Genomic DNA, 14,813 nt, shown 5'->3' on the forward strand with positions numbered 1-14,813 from the left:
AAAACTATAGGGACACCATTATGGCCTCATATGGGTCTGATCCCATAAACCACCCCCATAATGAAGTTATAGGGACACCATAATGGCCCCAAATGGACCCTCCCCCCATAATAAAGCTATAGGAACACCATTATGGCCCCAAATGGGTCTGATCCCATAACCCCCCCCCCATAATAAAGCTATAGGGACCTCATAATGGTCTCATATGGGTCTGATCCCATAACCCCCCCCCATAATAAAGCTATAGGGTCCTCATAATGGCCCCAAATGGGTCTGATCCCATAACCCCCCCCCCATAACCCCCCCCCCCCATAATAAAGCTATAGGGACCTCATAATGGCCCCAAATGGGTCTGATCCCATAACCCCCCCCCCCCATAATAAAGCTATAGGGACCTCATAATGGCCCCAAATGGGTCTGATCCCATAACCCCCCCCCCCCATAATAAAGCTATAGGGACCTCATAATGGCCCCAAATGGGTCTGATCCCATAACCCCCCCCCCACCCCCATAATAAACCTATAAGAACCTATAGGACCACCACAACCCCCCCCCCCCCCATTGAGTCTCCCTTTATATTGGCTTTATTTTTGGGGGGGGGGGGGTTTCTGACCCCTCTTCCCTCCCCCCCACAGAGGCCACGTGGATGCAGATGGGAACCATGATGCCGCCCCCCAAGTTATGGGGCAGAGTGGGGGTCCCGATGGCGCTGCTGATATGGCTGAGCATGGGTGAGTTGGGGGGGGGGGGGGACATAAGTGTGGGGTGGGGCTGACACGCGTGTTATGATGCTGACATGTGTGTTATGATGCTGACACGCGTGTTATGATACTGACACGCGTGTTATGATACTGACACGCATGTTATGATGCTGACACGCGTGTTATGATACTGACACGCGTGTTATGATGCTGACACGCGTGTTATGATACTGACACGCGTGTGTTATGATACTGACACGCGTGTTATGACACTGACCCACGTGTTATGATACTGACACACGTGTGTTATGATACTGACACGCGTGTGTTATGATACTGACACGTGTGTGTTATGATACTGACACGCGTGTTATGATGCTGACATGTATGTTTCGGTGCTGACACACGTGTGTTATGATACTGACACGCGTGTTATGATACTGACACGCATGTTATGATACTGACACACGTGTTATGATGCTGACATGTATGTTTCGGTGCTGACACACGTGTGTTATGATACTGACACGCGTGTTATGATGCTGACATGTATGTTTCGGTGCTGACACATGTGTGTTATGATACTGACATGTATGTTTCGGTGCTTACACACGTGTGTTATGATACTGACACGCGTGTTATGATGCTGACACGCGTGTTATGATGCCGACATGTATGTTTCGGTGCTTACACACGTGTGTTACGATACTGACACGCATGTTATGATACTGACACGCGTGTTATGATGCTGACATGTATGTTTCAGTGCTGACACGCGTGTGTTACGATACTGACACACATGTATGTGATGGTGCAGACACACGCATGATACTAACACACATGTGGTGGTGATGACACACGTGTTATGGTGCTGACATGTATGTTGCAGTGCTGACGTGTGTTATGATGCCAACACGTGTGTTATGATGCTAACACGCATGTTATGAAGCTGACACACATGTTATGAAGCTGACATGCGTGTTACGATGCAGACACGTGTGTTATGACACTGACACACATGTTACGATGCCGACATGTATGTCTCAGTGCTGACACACGTGTGTTATGATACTGACACACGTGTTATGATGCTGGCACACATGTTTCATGATACTGACACGTGTGTTATGAACGACACGTGTGTTATGAACCAAACACACGTGTTCTGATGCTGACATGTATGTTACGATGCCGACACACGTGCTGTGATGCTGACACACACGTGTCATGATACTGACACGTGTGTTATGAACCAAACACGCATGTTATAATACTGACACGTGTGTTATGACACCAGTACACATGTTGTGATGCCGACACACACACGTTACGGCACCAACACGCGTGTTGTGATAACGACACACACGTTATCACACCAACACGCATGTTGTGATGCCGAAACACACACATTATCACACCAACACGCGTGTTGTGATGCCGACACACACGTTATGACACCAACACGCGTGTTCTGACGCCGACACACACGTTATGACACCAACATGCGTGTTGTGATGCCGACATGTGTGTTATGAACTGAACACGCGTGTTGTGATGCCGACACACCCACGTGACGCCATGAACACGCATGTTACAATGCCGACACACACATTATCACACCAACACGCGTGTTGTGATGCCGACACACACGTGTTCTGATACTAACACGTGTGTTATGATGCCAACACGCATGTTGTGATGCCGACACACACGTTATGACACCAACACGCGTGTTGTGATGCCGACACACACGTTATCACACCAACACGCGTGTTGTGATGCCGACACACACGTGTGTCATGATACTGACACGTGTGTTATGAACCAAACACTCATGTTCTGATGCTGACATGTATGTTACGATGCCAACACGCGTGTTACAAAGCCAACACACACGCGTCACGATACTGACACGTGTGTTATGAACCAAACACGCCTGTTCTGATGCTGACATGTATGTTACGATGCCAACACGCATGTTACAATGCCAACACACACGTGTCATGATACTGACACATGTGTTATGAACCGAACACGCGTGTTCTGATACTGACACGTGTGTTATGACACCAACACGCGTGTTGTGATGCCGACACACACACATTATGACACCAACACGCGTGTTGTGATGCTGACACACACGTGTCATGATACTGACATGTGTGTTATGAACCAAACACACGTGTTCTGATGCCAACATGTATGTTACGATGCCAACACGCGTGTTATAATGCCAGAACACACATGTCATGATACTGACACGTGTGTTATGAACCGAACACGCGTGTTCTGATACTAACACGTGTGTTATGATGCCAACACGCGTGTTACAATGCCAACACACACGTGTCATGATACTGACACATGTGTTATGACACCAACACGCGTGTTGTGATGCCGACACGTGTGTTATGACACCAACATGCGTGTTGTGATAATGACACACACATTATGACACTAACACGTGTGTTGTGGTGCCGACACACACGTTGTGACACCAATACGCGTGTTGTGATGCTGACACACACACGCGTCATGATACTGACACGTGTTTTATGAACCAAACACTCATGTTCTGATGCTGACATGTATGTTACGATGCCAACACGCGTGTTACAATGCCGACACACACGTGTCATGATACTGACACGTGTTTTATGAACCAAACACGCGTGTTCTGATACTGACACGTGTGTTATGAACCAAACACTCATGTTCTGATGCTGACATGTATGTGATGACACCAACACGCGTGTTGTGATGCCGACACACACGTTATCACACCAACACGCGTGTTGTGATGCCGACACACACATTATGACACCAACACGCGTGTTCTGACGCCGACACACCCACGTGACGCCATGAACACGCGTGTTCTGACGCCGACACACCCACGTGACGCCATGAACACGCGTGTTCTGACGCCGACACACCCACGTGACGCCATGAACACGCGTGTTCTGACGCCGACACACCCACGTGACGCCATGAACACGCGTGTTCTGACGCCGACACACTCACGTGACGCCATGAACACGCGTGTTCTGACGCCGACACACCCACGTGACGCCATGAACACGCGTGTTCTGACACCGACACACCCACGTGACGCCACGAACACGCGTGTCATCCCGTGTTGCCCCCTCAGTGTCCCCGTCGGGAGCTGACACGCGTGTGGTCGGGGGCCGTGACTGCCAGCCCCACTCGCAGCCGTGGCAGGCGGCCATCTTGGACATGTACAAGCTGTACTGCGGGGGGGTCCTGGTGGAGCCGCAGTGGGTCGTGACGGCGGCACATTGCACCACGCCGGGGTGAGAGGGGTCAAGGGTCATGGGGGGGGGTCAAAGGTCATGTGTGGGGGTCAAGGGTCATGTACGGGGGGTCAAGGGTCATGGGGGTTAAGGGTCATGGGGGTGGGTTGTGGGTCATGTATGGAGGTCAAGGGTCATGGGGGTCATGGGTCATGCGAGGGGGTCGAAGGTCATGGGGGTCGTGGGTCATGGGGGGTCAAGGGTCATGTATGGGGGTCAAGGGTCATGGGGGGGTTAAAGGGGGTCATGTGGGGGGGTCAAGGGTCATGTGTGGGGGTCAAGGGTCATGGGGGTTAAGGGTCATGGGGGTCATGGATCACGTATGGGGGGTCATGGGTCATGTGGGGGTCAAGGGTCATGCATAGGGGTCATGGGTCATGTATGGGGGGTCATGGGTCATGTGGGGGGGTCAAGGGTCATGTATGGGGGTCAAGGGTCATGTGGGGTGGTCAAGGGTCATGTGGGGTGGTCAAGGGTCATGGGGGTCATGGGTCACGCATAGGGGTCATGGGTCATGTGGTAGGGTCAAGGGTCATGTATGGGGGTCAAAGGTCATGGGGGGGTCAAGGGTCGTGTGGGGGGGTCAAGGGAGGTCATGTGGGAGGTCAAGGGTCATGGGGGTCATGGGTCACGTATGGGGGGTCATGGGTCATGTATGGGGGTCAAGGGTCATGGGGGTTAAGGGTCATGGGGGTGGGTTGTGGGTCACGTGGGAGGTCAAGGGTCATGGGGGTCATGGGTCACGTATGGGGGGTCATGGGTCATGCGAGGGGGTCGAAGGTCATGGGGTCGTGGGTCATGGGGGGTCAAGGGTCATGTATGGGGGGTCAAGGGTCATGGGGGGCATGGGTCACATATGGGGGTCATGGGGTCGTGTGAGGGGTCACATGGGGGATAAAAGGTCGTGGGGAGTCAAGGGTCATGTATGGGGTCAAAGGTCATGTCGGGTCATGGGTCACGGGGGTCATGGGGGGTCAAGGGTCATGTGGGGGGTCAAAGGTCATGTCAGGTCATGGGTCACGGGGGGTCTTGGGGGTCGTGGGTCATGGGGGGTAGAAGGGTCATGTGGGGGGTCAAAGGTCATGTGGGGTCATGGGTCACAGGGGGTCACGGGGGGTCAAGGGTCATGTGTGGGGGTCATGTGAGGGGTCATGTATGGGGGTCAAGGGTCATGTATGGGGGTCAAAGGTCATGTGGGGGGTCAAGAGCCATGTGGGGGGTCAGAGGTCATGGGGGGTCAAGGGTCATGTATGGGGGTCAAGGGTCATATGGGAGGTCATGGGGGGGTCAAGGGTCATGTATGGGGGTCAAGGGGGTCAAGGGTCATGGGGGAGGTCATGGGGGGGTCAAGGGTCATGTATGGGGGTCATGGGGGTCGTGGGTCACATGGGGGGTCATGTATGGGGGATTGAAGGACATGTGGGGTCATGCGTCACGGGGGGTCATGGGGGGGTCGTGGGTCATGGGGGTCAAGGGTCATGTGAGGGGGTTGAAGGGTCATGTGAGGGGGTCAAAGGTCATGGGGGTTATGGGGGGGTCGTGGGTCATGTGGGGTCAAGGGTCATGTATGGGGTGTCAAGGGTCACGTATGGGGGTCATGGGGTCAAGAGTCATGTGGGGGGGCAAAGGTCATGTGGGGTCATGGGTCATGTGGGGGGTCATGTGGGAGGTCATGGGTCACGTATGGGGGTCAAGGGTCATGTACGGGGGTCATGGGGGTCGTGGGTCATGTGAGGGGTCATGGGTCATATATGGGGCTCCCCCCCCCATATGACACCCCCCCCTTATCCAATATAACACCCCCCCCCCTATTCCCTATTTAACTTAATAAGTGTGACGACCATCCGGCTGGGGAAACACAACCTTTACAGCCGGGAAATGGGGGAAGAAAGGAAGATGGTTCAGAGGCTTTTCCCCCACCCGGATTACGACCCCAGCACCAAAGACAACGACATCATGTTAATCAAGCTCCTCACCCCCGTCACCATCACCGACACCGTCAGGCCTGTCCCCGTCGCTTCATGTCCCCCCATACCCGGAACTACCTGCGTTACTTCCGGGTGGGGGGCCATCACTTCCCCTGAGGGTAAGGGAAGGAAACAGGAAGAGAAGGCCTCAAAATGGCGGGTGGGGGCGTCACTTCCTGTCGAAACAGGAAGAGAAGGCCTCAAGATGGCGGCTGGGGGCGTCACTTCCTGTCTAGACAGGAAGTGAAGGCCTCAAAATGGCGGGTGGGGGCGCCACTTCCTGTCTAAGCAGGAAGTGAAGGCCTTAAAATGGCGGGTGGGGGCGTCACTTCCTGTCGAAACAGGAAGTGAAGGCCTCAAAATGGCGGGTGGGGGCCTCACTTCCTGTCTAACCCGGAACTACCTGCGTTACTTCCGGGTGGGGGGCCATCACTTCCCCTGAGGGTAAGGGAAGGAAACAGGAAGTGAAGGCCTCAAAATGGTGGGTGGGGGCGTCACTTCCTGTCTAGACAGGAAGTGAAGGCCTCAATATGGCGGGTGGGGGCGTCACTTCCTGTCGAAACAGGAAGTAAATATGGGGGGTGGGGGAGGGGGGCAGAGGGGTGATATGGGGGTGATATAGGGGATATAGGGGGTGATATGGGGTGATATAGGGGATATATGGGGTGATATAAGGGATATATAGCGTGATATAGGGGATATAAGGGATATATTGGGCGATATAGGGGATATATGGGGTGATATAGGGGATATAGGGTATATATGGGGTGATATAGGGGTGATATAGGGGATAAATGGGGTGATATAGGGGATATAGGGGATATATGGGGTGAAATAGGGGATATAGGGGATATATGGGGTGATATAGGGGATATAGGGGATATATGGGGTGATATAGGGGATATATGGGGTGATATAGGGGTGATATGGGGGGATATAGGGGATATAGGGGTGATATAGGGATATAGGGGATATATGGGGTAATATAGGGGATATATGGGGTGATATAGGGGATATATGGGGTGATATGGGGCGATATAGGGGATATATGGGGTGATATAGGGGATATAGGGGATATATGGGGTAATATAGGGGATACATGGGTGATATGGGGTGATATAGGGGATACATAGGGTGATATAGGGGATATAGGGGATATAGGGGGTGATATGGCGGATATAGGGGATATATGGGGTGATATGGGGCGATATAGGGGATATATGGGGTGATATAAGGGATATATGGGGCGATATAGGGGATATATGGGGTGATATGGGGTGATATAGGGGATATATGGGGTGATATAGGGGATATAGGGGGATATGGGGGTGGTATAGGGGTGATATGGGGCTGATATGGGGCGATATAGGGGATATATGGGGTGATATAGGGGATATATGGGGTGATATGGGATGATATGGGGGATATATGGGTGATATAGGGGATATATGGGGTGATATGGGGCGATATAGGGAATATATGGGGTGATATGGGGTGATATAGGGGATATAGGGGATACATAGGGTGATATGGGGTGATATAGGGGATATATGGGGTGATATAGGGGATATATGGGGTGATATGGGGCGATATAGGGGATATATGGGGTGATATGGGGTGATATGGGGGATATAGGGGTGATATAGGGGATATAGGGGTGATATAGGGGATATAGGGGTGATATGGCGGATATAGGGGATACATAGGGTGATATAGGGGATATAGGGGATACATAGGGTGATATGGGGGATATATGGGGTGATATAGGGGATATAGGGGATATATGGGGTGATATAGGGGATATATGGGGTGATATAGGGGATATATGGGGTGATATGGGGCGATATAGGGGATATATGGGGTGATATGGGGATATAGGGGGTGATATGGGGTGATATAGGGGATATAGGGGTGATATGGGGGATATATGGGGTGATATGGGGTGATATAGGGGATATATGGGGTGATATGGGGCGATATAGGGTATATATGGGGTGATATAGGGGATATATGGGGTGATATAGGGAATATATGGGTTGATATGGGGTGATATATAGGGTGATATAGGGGATATATGGGGTGATATGGGGATATAGGGGATATATGGGGTGATATAGGGGATATAGGGGATATATGGGGTGATATAGGGATATATGGGGCGATATAGGGGATATATGGGGTGATATAGGGGATATAGGGGTGATATAGGGGATATATGGGGTGATATAGGCGATATAGGTGATATATGGGGTGATATGGGGTGATATAGGGGATATAGGGGGTATATGGGGTGATATGGGGGATATAGGGGTGATATAGGCGATATAGGGGATATATGGGGTGATATAGGGGATATATGGGGTGATATGGGGTGATATAGGGTGATATAGGGGATATAGGGGTATATGGGGTGATATAGGGGATATATGGGGTGATAGGGGTGATATAGGGGATATATGGGGTGATATGGGGCGATATAGGGGATATAGGGGTGATATGGGGTGATACAGGGGATATATGGGGTGATATGGGGTGATATAGGGGATATAGGGGATATATGGGGTGATATAGGGGATATAGGGGTTATATCCCACCCCCTCCCCATCTATATCCATACAGTGACGTACCCCGACGTCCTGCAATGCACCACTGTGACCATTTTCTCCACTGATCAATGTCGAAGTTTTTACCCCAAATCCATCACGGGAAACATGTTGTGTGCTGGGAACATGGAGGGGGGGCGAGATTCGTGTCAGGTACGGAGACCCCCCCCCAAATATAAGACCCCCCCCTAATTAATAGGGGTTAATAGACACCCCCCCCCCCCCCCACCCTTCATCCACCTCCTCCTTCTATTAATGGGGTTGGGGTCCATTAATGGGGTTGGGGTCCATTAATGGGGTTGGGGTCTTTATAGGGGAGGGGGTTTTAATGGGACCCCCCCATTGGGACCCCCACCCCCTTAATAATGTGACCCCCCCCCAATATGAGACCCCCCACCCCAATTAATAGGGGTTAATAGACACCCCCCCCACACCCCCCCCTTCATCCACCTCCTTCCATTAATGGGGTTGGGGTCTTTATAGGGGAGGGGGCTTTTAATGTGACCCCCCCATTGGGACCCCTACCCCTTAATAATGTGACCCCCCCCCCAATATAAGACCCCCCCCCCAATTAATAGGGGTTAATAGACCCCCCCCCCCCCCCTTCATCCACCTCCTTCCATTAATGGGGTTGGGGTCTTTATAGGGGAGGGGGTTTTAATGGGACCCCACCCCCTTAATAATGTGACCCCCCCAATATAAGACCCCCCCTCAATTAATAGGGGTTAATAGACCCCCCCCCCCCCCCCCACCCTTCATCCACCTCCTTCCATTAATGGGGTTGGGGTCCATTAATGGGGTTGGGGTCCATTAATGGGGTTGGGGTCTTTATAGGGGAGGGGGTCACATTATTGGGACCCCCCCACATTGGGACCCCCCCCTTAATAATGTGACCCCCCCCCCAATATGAGACCCCCCCCCCCCAATTAATAGGGGTTAATAGACGCCCCCCCCCCCCACCTTCATCCACCTCCTTCCATTAATGGGGTTGGGGTCCATTAATGGGGTTGGGGTCTTTATAGGAGAGGGGCTTTTAATGTGACCCCCCCCACATTGGGACCCCTACCCCCTTAATAATGTGACCCCCCCCCCAATATAAGACCCCCACCCCAATTAATAGGGGTTAATAGACCCCCCCCCCCCAACCCTTCATCCACCTCCTTCCATTAAATGGGGTTGGGGTCTTTATAGGGGAGGGGGTCACATTATTGACCTATTATGCCCCATATCCCCTCATATCCCCCCTATTATGCCCCTATTACGCCCCATATCCCCCTATTACACGCCATATTCCCCCATATCCCCCCTATTACCCCCCATATCCCCCCTATTAGGCCCCATATCCCCCCATATCCCCCCTATTACCCCCTTATCCCCCCTATTACGCCCCATATCCCCCCTATTACGCCCCATATCCCCCGTATCCCCCTATACCCCCATATCCCCCCGTATCCCCCCTATTTCCCCCCATATCCCCCCTATTACGCCCCATATCCCCCCATATCCCCCCATTTTAACCCCCATATCCCATTTCCTCCCATCTACCCCCATATCCCCACATATCCCCCCGATATCCCTCCCCCTCCCCATTTCAACCCCCATATCCCCCCATTTCAACCCCCATATCCCCCCTATTACCCCATATCCCCCCCATATCTCCCCCATATCCCCCATTCAACCCCCATATTCCCCCATTTCAACCCCCATAACCCCCTATTACCCCCATATCCCCCCTATATCCCCCTATTCCCCTATTACCCCCCCTATTACCCCCATATCCCCCCATATCCCCCTATTACCCCATATCCCCACATATACCCCCATATCCCCCCTATTACCCCCATATCCCCCCCTATTACCCACCATATCCCCCCTTTCCCCCCCATATCCCCCCATTTCAACCCCCATATCCCCCCTTTCCCCCCCCATATCCCCCCATTTCCTCCCATCTACCCCCATATCCCCACATATCCCCCCCATATCCCTCCCCCTCCCCATTTCAACCCCCATATCCCCCATTTCAACCCCCATATCCCCCCATTTCAACCCCCATATCCCCCCTATTACACCCATATCACCCTATTCCCCCCCATATCCCCCATTTAGCCCCCCATATCCCCCCTATTACCCCATATCCCCACATATCCCCCCTATTATGCCCCATATCCCCCCTATTACACCCATATCCCCCCTATTACCCCTATATCCCCCCTATATCCCCCTATTCCCCCCCATATCTCCCCCATATCCCCCATTTAACCCCCCGTATGCCCCCATTTCAGCCCCCATATCCCCCCATTTCAACCCCCATATCCCCCCCATTTCAGGGTGACTCTGGCGGCCCCCTTGTTTGCAATGGGACCCTACAGGGCATCGTGTCGTGGGGGATGGAGATTTGTGGGCAGCCCCGGCGGCCTGGGGTGTACACCAAGGTGTGTCGGTACGCCCAATGGATCCGCGACACCATCCGGAACCACAGATAAACCCAGACAGTAAATGGACCAGAACCTGACCCGAAAACTCAACCCAAAATGGGCATAAATCAACCCAAAACTGGACTCAAAATGGACCCGAAATTGGAGCTGAAATTGGACTCGAAATGGACCCAAAATTGGAGCTGAAATTGGACTCAATACGGACACAAAATGACCTGAAATTGGACTCAAAATGGTTCCAAAATTGGAGTTGAAATGGACTCAAAATGACCCAAAATTGGGGCTGAAATGGACCTGAAATTGGGGCTGAAATGGACACAAAAATGACCCAAAATTGGAGCTGAAATGGACCCGAAATTGGGGCTGAAATGGACCCAAAATGACCCAAAATTGGAGCTGAAATGGACCCGAAATTGGAGCTGAAATTGGACTTGAAATCGACCCAAAACGACACAAAACTGGAGCTGAAATGGACCCGAACATGGATCCGCGACACCATCCGGAACCACCGATAAACCCAGACAGTAAATGGACCAGAACCTGACCCGAAAACTCAACCCAAAATGGACACAAATCAACCCAAAACTGGACCCAAAATGGACCCGAAATTGGAGCTGAAATTGGACTCGAAATGACCCGAAATTGGACCCAAAATGGACCCAGAATTGGAGCTGAAATTGGACTCGAAATTGACCCAAAACAACCCGGAATTGGAGCTGAAATGGACCCGAACATGGATCCACGACACCATCCGGAACCACAGATAAACCCAGACAGTAAATGGACCAGAACCTGACCCGAAAACTCAACCCAAAATGGGCATAAATCAACCAAAACTGGACCCAAAATGGACCCGAAATTGGGGCAGAAATTGGAGCTGAAATGGACACAAAATGACCCAAAATTGGAGCTGAAATTGGACTCAATACGGACACAAAATGACCTGAAATTGGACTCAAAATGGTCCCAAAATTGGAGTTGAAATGGACTCAAAATGACCCAAAATTGGGGCTGAAATTGGACACGAAATTGACCCAAAACGACACAAAAGTGGAGCTGAAATGGACCCGAACATGGATCCGCGACACCATCCGGAACCACCAATAAACCCAGACAGTAAATGGACCAGAACCTGACCCGAAAACTCAACCCAAAATGGGCACAAATCGACCCAAAACTGGACTCAAAATGGACCCGAAGTTGGGGCTGAAATTGGACTCGAAATGACCCAAAATTGGGGCTGAAATGGACACAAAATGACCCAAAATTGGAGCTGAAATGGACCTGAAATTGGAGCTGAAATGGACCCAAAATGACCCAAATTGGAGCTGAAATGGACCCGAAATTGGAGCTGAAATGGACCCAAAATGACCCAAAATTGGAGCTGAAATGGACCCAGAATTGGAGCTGAAATTGGACTCGAAATTGACCCAAAATGACACGAAACCGGAGCTGAAATGGACCCGAACATGGATCCGCGACACCATCCGGAACCACCAATAAACCCAGACAGTAAATGGACCAGAACCTGACCCGAAAACTCAACCCAAAATGGATGTGAATCGAAGCTGAAATGGACCCAGAATTGGAGCTGAAATTGGACTCGAAATGACCCAAAATTGGGGCTGAAATGGACCTGAAATTGGGGCTGAAATGGACCCAAAATGACCCGAAATCGGAGCTGAAATGGACCCAGAATTGGAGCTGAAATTGGACTTGAAATTGACCCAGAATGACCCAAAATTGGAGCTGAAATGGACCCAAAATGACCCAAAATTGGAGCTGAAATGGACCCAGAATTGCAGCTGAAATTGGACTTGAAATTGACCCAAAACGACCCGAAGTTGGAGCTGAAATTGGAGCTGAAATGGACCTGAACAAGGATCCGCGACACCATCCGGAACCACCAATAAACCCAGACAGTAAATGGACCAGAACCTGACCCGAAAACTCAACCCAAAATGGATGTGAATCGAAGCTGAAATGGACCCAGAATTGGAGCTGAAATTGGACTCGAAATGACCCAAAATTGGGGCTGAAATGGACCTGAAATTGGGGCTGAAATGGACCCAAAATGACCCGAAATCGGAGCTGAAATGGACCCAGAATTGGAGCTGAAATTGGACTTGAAATTGACCCAGAATGACCCAAAATTGGAGCTGAAATGGACCCAAAATGACCCAAAATTGGAGCTGAAATGGACCCAGAATTGCAGCTGAAATTGGACTTGAAATTGACCCAAAACGACCCGAAGTTGGAGCTGAAATTGGAGCTGAAATGGACCTGAACATGGATCCGCGACGCCATCCGGAACCACCAATAAACCCAGACAGTAAATGGACCAGAACCTGACCCGAAAGCTCAACCTGAAATGGATGCAAACGGACCCGAAATTGGGGCTGAAATTGGACTCGAAATGACCTGAAATTGGGGCTGAAACGGACCCAAAATGACCCGAAATTGGAGCTGAAATGGACCCAGAATTGGAGCTAAAATTGGACTCCAAATTGACCCAAAACGACCCGAAATTGGAGCTGAAATTGGACACGAAATTGACCCAAAACAACCCGGAATTGGAGCTGAAATGGACCCAGAATTGGACCCAAAATTGGAGCTGAAATTGACCCAAAACGACCTAAAATGGGACCCAAAATGGACCCTAAACTGGACCCAGAATTGGACTCAAAATGGACCCAAAATGGACCCAAAACAACCCAAAATGGGACCCAAAATGGACCCAAAACTGGACCCAAATTGGACCAGAATTGGACTCAAAATGAACCCAAAATGGACCCAAAATGGACCCAAAACAACCCAAAATGGGACCCAAAATGGACCCAAAACTGGACCCAAATTGGACCCAAAACGACCCAAAATGGACCCAAAATGGACCCAAAATGGACCCGAAACTGGCCCCAAAACTGGACCCAAAATGGACCCAAATTGGACCAGAATTGGACTCAAAATGGACCCAAAATGGACCCAAAACTGGACCCAAACTGGACCCAAAATGACCCAAAATGGACCCAAAATGGATCCAAAATGGACCCAAAACGACCCAAAATGGGACCCAAAATGGACCCAAAACTGGACCCAAATTGGACCAGAATTGGACTCAAAATGGACCCAAAACGACCCAAAATGGGACCCAAAATGGACCCAAAACGGACCAGAATTAGACTCAAACTGGACCCAAAATGGGACCCAAAACTGGACCCAAAATGGACCCAAACGACCCAAAATGGGCCCAAAAATGGACCCAAAACTGGATCCAAAACTGGAGCTGAAATTGGAACCGAGACTGGACCCAAAATGGACCCAAAATGACCCAAAATGGACCCAAAAATGGACCCAAAACTGGAGCTGAAATTGGAACCGAGACTGGACCCAAAATGGACCCGAAACTGGACCCAAAATGGACCCGAAACTGGACCCAAAATGGACCCAAAATGGGACCCAAAATGGACCCAAAACTGGACCCAGAACTGGACTCAAAATGGACCCAAAACGACCCAAATTGGACTCAAAATGGACCCAAAACTGGACCCAAAATGGACCCAAAAGGACCCAAAATGGGACTCAAAATGGACCCAAAATAAACCCAAAACGACCCAAAATGGGACCCAAAACTGGACCCAAAATGGGACCCAAACTGGACTCAAAATGGACCCAAAACGGACCCAAATTGGACTCAAAATGGACCCAAAATGGACCCAAAACTGGACCCAAAATGGATCCAAAACGACCCAAAATGGGACCCAAAATGGACCCAAAACTGGACCCAGAATTGGAC

The 14,813-nt window shown here is 50.9% G+C and overlaps 2 protein-coding genes across 2 annotated transcripts in view; both read left to right on the top strand.

Moving 5' to 3' along the window:
* LOC146751584 (trypsin-like) overlaps window positions 1–14,813 on the top strand; it is a 49,464-nt gene that overhangs the window by 23,826 nt on the left and 10,825 nt on the right. The window lies entirely within an intron of this gene.
* Window positions 704–11,156, top strand: LOC146751585 (kallikrein-13-like). The gene is made up of 5 exons (XM_085534000.1): window positions 704–731; window positions 3,853–4,015; window positions 5,848–6,101; window positions 8,602–8,738; window positions 10,913–11,156. Exons 1-5 carry the CDS (start codon window positions 704–706, stop codon window positions 11,066–11,068), a joined length of 738 nt encoding a protein of 245 aa, XP_085390126.1. The 3' UTR covers window positions 11,069–11,156.

This window comes from Coturnix japonica, unplaced genomic scaffold (assembly GCF_054131305.1).
Source record: "Coturnix japonica strain WE unplaced genomic scaffold, WE-NBRP24 Scf073, whole genome shotgun sequence".
Taxonomy (NCBI): domain Eukaryota; kingdom Metazoa; phylum Chordata; class Aves; order Galliformes; family Phasianidae; genus Coturnix; species Coturnix japonica.

What these genes read in the sequence shown, in the direction of transcription:
- LOC146751585 (XM_085534000.1), top strand. Translation starts at nt 704, where the DNA reads ATGGCGCTGCTGATATGGCTGAGCATGG. An exon ending in GGCCATCACTTCCCCTGAGG is followed by an intron (nt 6,102 to 8,601) that starts GTAAGGGAAGGA and finishes ATATCCATACAG; the next exon opens with TGACGTACCCCGACGTCCTG. An exon ending in GGGGGCGAGATTCGTGTCAG is followed by an intron (nt 8,739 to 10,912) that starts GTACGGAGACCC and finishes CCCCCATTTCAG; the next exon opens with GGTGACTCTGGCGGCCCCCT.